The 10,928-nt window shown below is 40.3% G+C and overlaps 1 protein-coding gene across 1 annotated transcript in view; it reads left to right on the forward strand.

The window, feature by feature from the left end:
- FBN2 (fibrillin 2) overlaps positions 1–10,647 on the forward strand; it is a 285,975-nt gene extending 275,328 nt beyond the window's left edge. The window contains exons 63-65 of the mRNA XM_011981192.1: positions 2,425–2,656; positions 4,171–4,342; positions 8,724–10,647. Of these exons, the coding sequence (XP_011836582.1) occupies positions 2,425–2,656; positions 4,171–4,342; positions 8,724–9,098 (779 nt within the window). The 3' untranslated portion in view covers positions 9,099–10,647. The remainder of the gene's footprint in view (positions 1–2,424; positions 2,657–4,170; positions 4,343–8,723) is intronic.
- The last annotated feature ends 281 nt before the right edge of the window (positions 10,648–10,928 follow it).

The raw sequence follows: 10,928 nt of genomic DNA on the forward strand, positions 1-10,928 counted from the left end.
TAGCAAAAGAAAAAGAATTAGTACAAAACGCAAATTAAAAAGCCACAAACATTTTTTATCTGTCACTACTTGTGTGAATATCTTCAGCCATTCATGTGATTGATGGGGGAATACAGAAGGAAGCATTTCAGACAGATTTCCTCAGGGCTGCTTGTCAGTGGTCAACACTGTTAGTCAATGCATCAGATAGTTTAAACCAGCACAATTGTAAACCTATTATGTTACTAAACTTACCACCAGTTGGAGAAGAATGAAAGTTCTTTGAAAGTGTTAATGCTGAAAAAAGCTTTCAATTCAAACTAACACTTGAGGGAGTTTCCTGCCAGTTGTCACAGATAATTCACAACATTCTGGTAGATAGAGTGTACAGATGTAGGGAACATTGTCAACTATATATAAGCATTAGAGTTATTCCAATACAATTATTCAGAATTGGAAATATGTAAATATTAACATTTGCATATGAAGAAAAATTATGTCTTCAAATATGAAGACTTTGTGTTTTAGTATTAGTAACTTCCAGTTGCTTCTATAGCCTGTTCACAATAATTCACACATGTTTTAGGCTTGAATCAGTTCAAACTATGTGTCAGACAGGAATATATTTATTTAAGTCTATAAATTTTAATCATGATACACATTTATAGAATATAAATATGAGATATCATGGTGCTTGCAAAAATGTTACATATTTTTAAATATTCTTGTAAGTGATATGTTTAAATGTAATTTATTCAGTTAATTATTTTTGCCTGGTAATTTTTCTTCCTAACACAATGTCTAATGGTATATTCATAGCACGATCATTTTATTAAATTGTAATCTAATTTAGATTCCCTGTTAGGAGAGAAACACTGCATAGGAATGTCAGATCTAATTATAAAAGCAGATGAGCCTTTGTGGCAGAATTCCAAGTCTCTTGTATATAGAAATAAAATAGCAGTTACAGTTACATCATATGTAGCCAAGTTACTGAGAATTTATTTATTGTATCTGCATTCTTCCCCTGCCATAAAGGCTAAGAATTTTCACATATTAGATAATCAGCATCTTTTATATTCAGTGATTAAGAAACCTACATTTAGTGGTCTCCTTTAATTCTGAGACTATCAGAATCATGATACAAAAATGTACCTAATAACATCTACCCTTTGAGTAACTTCTGTCCTATACTTAACGAAGTTTAATTTCCTGTCTGGGAGGCCTCTTCACTGAGAGCCCGTGTGTATCCTCCAGATCTCACTGAGCTGCTGCAGATCCGTCGCTTCCCCACTAGGTCCTGTGTCCTCCGCGCACGCCTACTTGCACATGGGCCTGTTTCCCTATGTGGGCTGAAATATATGCTTGTCACATATTAGGTAAACAGACACTCTTTGCTCCACATGGAGTCACAAGAACTGAAAGAATTCCATGGAACAGATGTGATTTGTTCCCAGGGTGAAATTTGGATTATAAAAAAAGCCCAAAGAAGTCAGGCCGCGTGCTGTATATCAACCAGACAGTTAAGGCAAAATTATAATCTCCGAAGTTGAAAGCATAATCAGACTTTGATTTTGTAAAAATGATAATAGCAACTGAAAGTATAACCTATAATTATCCTGCTACCAGGTATTTATAGTATAATGTTAGTCATTAAGTGAGTAAAAGCTATGTGCTGGCTGATAGCTGGATGCAAACCTGCCTCAGAAGGCACAGTCTGCACCCAGTGGGTTCTCAAGCATTTTAAACTGAACTAGTTGTTAGTTCAATTGATTTAATTAAATAGTGTTGATTTCCATTGTTTTCATTTAGGGTTTATGCATTTTTTTTAATGCTTTCTCCTCCTATATAATGAAGGTTTGGGGAATTGCTGGGGGAATGGATACAAATACTTACCGGGATTTTTAAAAATTGATATATCATAAACTTCTCCCTTTTAAAGTGTACAGGTAAATGGGTTTGTAGATTCTCACAAAGGTACGCAGTCATCGATACTACCCGTTTCAGAACATTCTCATCACCTCCAAAAGACACACGGTATCCAAGAGCGGTCATTTCCCATTTCTCCCCCACCGACAGGCCCTGGCAACTCATTTTCTCTCTATCTCTAAGGATTTGCCTAAAATATAGGCTTTTGAAGTAACCTTCTGTTAAGAGAATAGAAGAGTTATTCACTAGGCAAACTGCAAATATCTGTCCCCAAGGGCTGCAGACATATTTAGAAACAGTACAAACAGAAAAGAGCAAAGCAAGGGTTTTTTAAAGCCACAATTTAGGGGAATTATTTTCATTAATATGCTTTGCAAATCAGTCGTCAGAATAAAATAAAATACCGTGTTAGAGTTATTTCTGCCATAAAATCACAGGCACTTGAGACTCCAGACTTGTTCACATTTTGCTCTTGCCGGCTTCCCCGTGTAAGAGTTTCTTTCTTCGTTTCACTAGATGAGAATGAATGCTCCAATCCCAATGCCTGTGGCTCTGCTTCCTGCTACAATACCCTGGGGAGTTACAAGTGCGCCTGCCCCTCAGGTTTCTCCTTCGACCAGTTCTCCAGTGCCTGCCACGACGTGAATGAGTGCTCATCCTCCAAGAACCCCTGCAATTACGGCTGCTCCAACACGGAGGGGGGCTACCTCTGTGGCTGCCCCCCTGGGTACTACCGAGTGGGACAAGGGTAAGGCGGCCTTCAGCCTCACCAACCAGAGGAACACATGGTTCCTGAGTGAGTTCAGGCCACCCACCACTGCAGGGGAGAGTACAGTGTCTAAAAACCAAGCCGCAGAACCATTGATTAGAGCTCTTAGGGTATGCAGATAAACACCAAGAAAGCACACACGGACTGTGCTCAGGGGATAGGATTACTTCCTTTGCGATGAGCATAAAACTTGAATTTGTATGTAAATATCACTCTTTGCTCCTGTTATTAAGGGCGTGAATTGATTCAATCTGACCCAAGGCCAGAGACAAGCAGACGTTTAAAAATCCGGCTCACATGTTCCCATGGATACCTGGGCTGTGAGGTAGAAGTGGAAATGGCCTTGCCACAGGTTCTTCTACAATTTCTGGAAGGTGCTAGCACAGTGATCACTGAGGAAGGAGTTTGTCCCTTTCTTTGCTCAGGTGGATTTTCTGTTGCACAGAGAGAGGATGGTGCCTAGTTTGATGTGGTGCCACTCAGCACAGGCCCGGCCCACAAGACAGGCTTCCCTCCAACTAGGCACACAGTCTCAAGTTCCAAGGGCTTTGGCCTAGGTGCTGGCCATTTGCATCCTTCCAGGAAGGCCGTGGTGCTCAGTGACAAAGAAGATGGGCATTTAGAGGTCAGTCCAGGTTGCCTTCTTTGAAAGGAGCATTGTGCAAGGCAGGGACTAAAAGGATTGGGTCAAGTCTGTCCAACAATAGTGTATGACAATACTTAAAACAAAAGGCTTGGTCTAGACAAAGGTCATTTAGAGCCAATTCATTGACTCACTAACCAAAATACAAGTTCAGAAATCTCAGTTTTTAAAGCAGGGAGCTTTGTTACAAGCAGCAAATACAGGCTTCAGGCCCCTGAAACAATGGAACCTCTCTTAGTGTTCTCTTTGGAAATTCATACCTTGCTTTTACCTTCTGGAGTTAATTATGCTCAGTACTTCAGTCTAATTAGGACTGAAAATTGGGGAAGCACGGGGCTCACCCTCAGGAGAATTTTGCTGTGTCAAAATAAGGGAAAATTTCATCTATTGTGTGTTAAAGAATTATAGGGGATGGTGGCTAATCCCTGTAATCCCTGTACTTTGGGAGTCTGAGGTAAGAGGACCGCTTGAAGGCAGAAGTTGGAGACCAGCCAGGGCAACATAGCAAGACCCTATCTCAACAAAACATTAAAATTAAAAAAAAGTAGCTGGATGTAGTGGTGTGTGCCTATTGTCCCTGCTAATTTGGAGGCTGAGGCAGGAGGAGCTCTTGAGCCCAGAAGTTCGAGGCTGCAGTGAGCAAGATCGTGCCACTGTACTCCAGCTTGGGGAACAGAGCAAGACCTTGTCTCTAAAAGAAAAAGAGTTGCAAAGCGTATTAGGGTTTTATGTTTATGAGTTTAGAGTTTGCTCTTTTGGTTTCGTGTTTCTGAAGAATCTGCTCTACCACTGGAAAACTATGGTCAAAGTCAGTGATAAAATCTAACAATACTTTGCTTTTTGCAAATAGCCACTGTGTCTCAGGAATGGGATTTAACAAGGGGCAGTACCTGTCACTGGATACAGAGGTCGATGAGGAAAATGCTCTGTCCCCAGAAGCATGCTACGAGTGCAAAATCAATGGCTATTCTAAGAAAGACAGCAGGCAGAAGAGAAGTATTCATGAACCTGATCCCACTGCTGTGAGTACATCCCACTTTGTGTTGCCACAAAATTTTATCCATATGGAGTCATGTAAACAGTGCAGTTCATGTCGTTTTCAGCCTCATTCAAGTTAATCATACCTTGAATTTAATGGATAAATTAATGGACCCAGTATGGAAAAGACAAGTACATTAAAATGATTGAATTATTAGATCAAAACACAAAGCTTGGGAGAAAAAACTTTTTAAGATTCACAGTTTCAGAGCATTTTCTTTTGTTGTCATTTTTGATTTATGCGGGAGGGTATGTCCATCTAGGAAAGAGCTATTTTTGCATGATTCAAAAAATGAAATTATTTTCAATTTGTTCAGTTCTGTTTTATAAATGCATAGCATACAAGACTGATTTTAATTTTCACTAGGAAAACCAAGTAGGTCTCATATTCTTTGATTTATTTATAAGACAGCTGTTCCTGCATTAAAAACTTTTGTCTTCCAAATCACTTGTATTCTGTAAGGAACTGAAGTTGGAAATTGCCTGCCGCTGATATTTCCTTTCCCTAATGGCATTTTGGCAGTGTTTAAAGGGGTGGGCTGCAAACTACCTGGTTTTGGACATAATTCCCTGGCCCTCCCTATCTATTACCTCTGTTACATAGGGTGTGTTTATTTAACTTCTCTCAGCCTCAGTTTTTTCACCTGTAAAATGGAACTAATACTTACCTCTGAAGGCTGATGGAAGGGTTAATTGAATTGAAACACGTGAACTGCCTGGAACAATGCCTGACATATATAACCCACGTGTTCAGTTCCTGTCAATGATGAATATCTCGTATCTAGAGGTCTTGATGATTTTCCCAAAGATCTGAGACAGGCCACCCACCACTGCAGGGGAGAGTACAGTGTCTAAAAACCAAGCCGCAGAACCATTGATTAGAGCTCTTAGGGTATGCAGATAAACACCAAGAAAGCACACATGGACTGTGCTCAGGGGATAGGATTACTTCCTTTGCGATGAGCATAAAACTTGAATTTGTATGTAAATATCACTCTTTGCTCCTGTTATTAAGGGCGTGAATTGATTCAATCTGACCCAAGGCCAGAGACAAGCAGACGTTTAAAAATCCGGCTCACATGTTGCCATGGATACCTGGGCTGTGAGGTAGAAGTGGAAATGGCCTTGCCACAGGTTCTTCTACAATTTCTGGAAGGTGCTAGCACAGTGATCACTGAGGAAGGAGTTTGTCCCTTTCTTTGCTCAGGTGGATTTTCTGTTGCACAGAGAGAGGATGGTGCCTAGTTTGATGTGGTGCCACTCAGCACAGGCCCGGCCCACAAGACAGGCTTCCCTCCAACTAGGCACACAGTCTCAAGTTCCAAGGGCTTTGGCCTAGGTGCTGGCCATTTGCATCCTTCCAGGAAGGCCGTGGTGCTCAGTGACAAAGAAGATGGGCATTTAGAGGTCAGTCCAGGTTGCCTTCTTTGAAAGGAGCATTGTGCAAGGCAGGGACTAAAAGGATTGGGTCAAGTCTGTCCAACAATAGTGTATGACAATACTTAAAACAAAAGGCTTGGTCTAGACAAAGGTCATTTAGAGCCAATTCATTGACTCACTAACCAAAATACAAGTTCAGAAATCTCAGTTTTTAAAGCAGGGAGCTTTGTTACAAGCAGCAAATACAGGCTTCAGGCCCCTGAAACAATGGAACCTCTCTTAGTGTTCTCTTTGGAAATTCATACCTTGCTTTTACCTTCTGGAGTTAATTATGCTCAGTACTTCAGTCTAATTAGGACTGAAAATTGGGGAAGCACGGGGCTCACCCTCAGGAGAATTTTGCTGTGTCAAAATAAGGGAAAATTTCATCTATTGTGTGTTAAAGAATTATAGGGGATGGTGGCTAATCCCTGTAATCCCTGTACTTTGGGAGTCTGAGGTAAGAGGACCGCTTGAAGGCAGAAGTTGGAGACCAGCCAGGGCAACATAGCAAGACCCTATCTCAACAAAACATTAAAATTAAAAAAAAGTAGCTGGATGTAGTGGTGTGTGCCTATTGTCCCTGCTAATTTGGAGGCTGAGGCAGGAGGAGCTCTTGAGCCCAGAAGTTCGAGGCTGCAGTGAGCAAGATCGTGCCACTGTACTCCAGCTTGGGGAACAGAGCAAGACCTTGTCTCTAAAAGAAAAAGAGTTGCAAAGCGTATTAGGGTTTTATGTTTATGAGTTTAGAGTTTGCTCTTTTGGTTTCATGTTTCTGAAGAATCTGCTCTACCACTGGAAAACTATGGTCAAAGTCAGTGATAAAATCTAACAATACTTTGCTTTTTGCAAATAGCCACTGTGTCTCAGGAATGGGATTTAACAAGGGGCAGTACCTGTCACTGGATACAGAGGTCGATGAGGAAAATGCTCTGTCCCCAGAAGCATGCTACGAGTGCAAAATCAATGGCTATTCTAAGAAAGACAGCAGGCAGAAGAGAAGTATTCATGAACCTGATCCCACTGCTGTGAGTACATCCCACTTTGTGTTGCCACAAAATTTTATCCATATGGAGTCATGTAAACAGTGCAGTTCATGTCGTTTTCAGCCTCATTCAAGTTAATCATACCTTGAATTTAATGGATAAATTAATGGACCCAGTATGGAAAAGACAAGTACATTAAAATGATTGAATTATTAGATCAAAACACAAAGCTTGGGAGAAAAAACTTTTTAAGATTCACAGTTTCAGAGCATTTTCTTTTGTTGTCGTTTTTGATTTATGCGGGAGGGTATGTCCATCTAGGAAAGAGCTATTTTTGCATGATTCAAAAAATGAAATTATTTTTAATTTGTTCAGTTCTGTTTTATAAATGCATAGCATACAAGACTGATTTTAATTTTCACTAGGAAAACCAAGTAGGTCTCATATTCTTTGATTTATTTATAAGACAGCTGTTCCTGCATTAAAAACTTTTGTCTTCCAAATCACTTGTATTCTGTAAGGAACTGAAGTTGGAAATTGCCTGCCGCTGATATTTCCTTTCCCTAATGGCATTTTGGCAGTGTTTAAAGGGGTGGGCTGCAAACTACCTGGTTTTGGACATAATTCCCTGGCCCTCCCTATCTATTACCTCTGTTACATAGGGTGTGTTTATTTAACTTCTCTCAGCCTCAGTTTTTTCACCTGTAAAATGGGACTAATACTTACCTCTGAAGACTGATGGAAGGGTTAATTGAATTGAAACACGTGAACTGCCTGGAACAATGCCTGACATATATAACCCACGTGTTCAGTTCCTGTCAATGATGAATATCTCGTATCTAGAGGTCTTGATGATTTTCCCAAAGATCTGAGACAGCATGAGGTCATCACTCACCACTCTTTGCAGTTAATATGACTGAGAAATTACCCCACCAAAAAACCTAATCAACAACTAGCTGGCTGTGTGAATTGGACAACTTGCTTCAGTTTTATGGGCCTCAGAAACTTTGTCTATATGACCTGACTTCTCTAGCCAAAAAGTTTATGATGCCATTTTATAATAATAAATAAGTCAGTGTTACATTTACCTTAAGTAGACTAAGATACCCAACTGATGTTTAAGTTTGACAGTTGAGATATTCATCAAGTTCCCAAACTACAAATCCAGAAGTTCTGCTTATAAACTTTCCCATTGGGGTACTAGGATATAATCCTGCCTGAACACTGATGGGCACTTCTGGGTCACCATTGCCAAGCTCTTACTTAGCAGGTACCCAATCAAAGCACTGTGGTTTTTATCCTATCTTACTTAAATATCATTTGTACCCCTCCCAACCCTCTGAGCAAAAGTCAAACTTGGTTTATCTGGGCCCTGCCCCACTGGCTTTTACCAAAGATGCTGGTTCGAACTGGAGCCCTGAGAACTCTGCAGATCACTCACTCTGTGTACCTCTGATAGCTCCCAGTAAACTCACTCATCATTCACTTACCTTACAAATCAAAGCCCAGCCTTCAGCCAGAAGATTCCCCTGGGCACAGTCCCTGCTGATGCCCAACAGCAGTACTTCTCATTTTGACTTCAGAAAAAAAAGAAAAATCATTACCTAAATTTTCTTTTATAAAAATTATTAATTAGCACAATATTTAATAAACTCATCAAAAAATCTTGAAATGTGAACACTCTGTAGGCCCAGTCCTGTAACTTTAATTACCTCGTTAAGGCTGAGTGAGAAGTCATAAAGATTTACAGGGCATTCTCGATGGAATTGGCCTTTTCTTCCAACTGACAAAAATGTACAATAGCCTCTTTCACAGCCACTGCTGGTAAGGAGAGTGCAGAAAGCAGGAGTGGGAAGCCACAGTCTGTCCTTGTGACCAAAACCCCTGCAGCTGATCTCTTTCTAGTCCTCTGCTTGTGCTGTAGAAGCTTGTCCGAAATCATTTCCTGTTCTTCCTCCAGGTTGAACAGATCAGCCTAGAGAGTGTCGACATGGACAGCCCCGTCAACATGAAGTTCAACCTCTCCCACCTCGGCTCTAAGGAGCACATCCTGGAGCTAAGGCCCGCCATCCAGCCCCTCAACAACCACATCCGTTATGTCATCTCTCAAGGGAATGATGATGGCGTCTTCCGCATCCACCAAAGAAATGGGCTCAGCTACTTGCACACGGCCAAGAAGAAGCTCATGCCCGGCACGTACACACTGGAAATCACTAGCGTCCCTCTCTATAAGAAGAAGGAGCTTAAGAAACTGGAAGAGAGCAATGAGGATGACTACCTCCTAGGGGAGCTTGGGGAGGCTCTCAGAATGAGGCTGCAGATTCAGCTCTATTAACCCTTCACAGACTTGGGCCCAGGCTCAAATCCTAGCACAGCCAGTCTGCAAGAAGCATTTGAAAAGTCAAGGACTAATTTTAAAGAGGAAAAATAATAATAACTCTGTTTCTTTCCTCCCTGACTTAGACTTTGAATGTTGACCCTCACAGGGAGGGATAATTTAGACTCTGGTATGGCCAAAGATTTGAGCACTAAGGCAACCGTGGTTACTGTATTTTTTATGTAACTTCATTTTAAAATATATTAAAAGAAACCTAAATGTTCAAGATATCAGCATATGGCACTAAATGCACAAAAATAATGTGGAGCTTTTTTTTTTTTCCTGTTAGCAGTCTGTAACACTTTGGGTATTTTGCTATAGTTGCTAATTAAAAAAATATAGATGTTTATTTATTTTTAATGCAGTAATATATGGAGAAATGAACAAACTATGTAAACAAAAAGGGAAACTCACTTGTTTTTCTTTAGATTTATAAATTTGAGCTATTTCTTTTAGAGGTGCTTTTTAAAAATCCAATAGATACAAGAGATGTTTCCTTTGGTTTTCTGCCAGTCATCCAGCTGATACACACCTGATGATTTTAAAGAAAGCCACACAGAGCTGAATGGGCAGTGTAATCAATAATTTAAAAGACATGAATGTCATTAGATCCTTTATAACATAGATCGAAGCCAAAGCAGCTCATTTGTGACAACATTTCACATCACCAGACACACCAGGCAACAGAAGATGAAGCACAACCACTGTAGCAAAATACCTTGACTGCTTGTGAGACCATTAGCATTGCAGGCCAAACCGTACTGTATTTCCTTCTCATAACCTCAAGGAACCACATGTGCTACCCACAACACCTCATTCTTACCCAGGGTGCGCTGCGTACTCATGGTACTGTAGGCAGCTGAAGAACCGCCGTTCCTTTGAAAGGGAACACCTGGCGTTCTGTAGTGTTTCGTGCTGTCTTAGACAATGGTGCATTTATTATGTTCAAGTTATTTCAGGATTGCCATATGTGCAAACAAATCATGCAGTGCAGCCAAGGAATATATGTTGTTGTTGTTGTTGTTTTAAACCCATTTTTTTTTTTAGAATTTTCATTAATACTGTAGTTATACACCATATGCCTCGTTTTATAGCCTATTGTGTATGAAAGATGTTTGTACAATGAATTGATGTTTAGTTTGCTTTAGTCATTTAAAAAGGTATTGTACCAGGACGTGCTATTAAGAGTACGTATCCATTATTCTTCTCAACCCAAGAACCTGTTCCCCTGGACCAGTGACCAAACCTCATATGTGAAATGGCCAAAGCACACGCAGACTCCCGGTTGTTCCTCTCAAACCTGTGCTGACCAAAGACGAGTAACCAGTCATACCCAGTGTTTTGAGGTTTTATTGTTTTTTTTTTAAACTAAAAAATAAAAGGAACAGTGTAAATTTGTAATCAAGAGTTTGTGAGGAAAAGCTTATGGTTTTTGGTTTTGTTTGTTTTTGTAGGTCTATGTATCAAATATGACACTTTTCTTGCAATAAAGCTTATTTTGGGGTAATTTTCTGGCTGAAAATTTTATGAGACCACAACCCCTGTTGTATTTGTGGGAGGGGCTGGGAGCTTTGCCTGTGGGAACCTGTATTAAAGTAACAGACAGAGAGCCAGACACACAGGAAAATAAAGGAATGCTGGCAAATCTGTGAAGCAAAGTCAACGTGTGTTCAACTGATGATTATGATTTGAAGTTACGTTCAAATGGACATAAAGTCATTTACTTCTGCATAAATTCTAAACTTCCTGGGACCCATCTTTCTGGAAACTTCAAAGAATTTCTTCACT

This window comes from Mandrillus leucophaeus, unplaced genomic scaffold (genome assembly GCF_000951045.1).
Source record: "Mandrillus leucophaeus isolate KB7577 unplaced genomic scaffold, Mleu.le_1.0 Scaffold221, whole genome shotgun sequence".
In the NCBI taxonomy this organism is placed as follows: Eukaryota; Metazoa; Chordata; class Mammalia; order Primates; family Cercopithecidae; genus Mandrillus; species Mandrillus leucophaeus.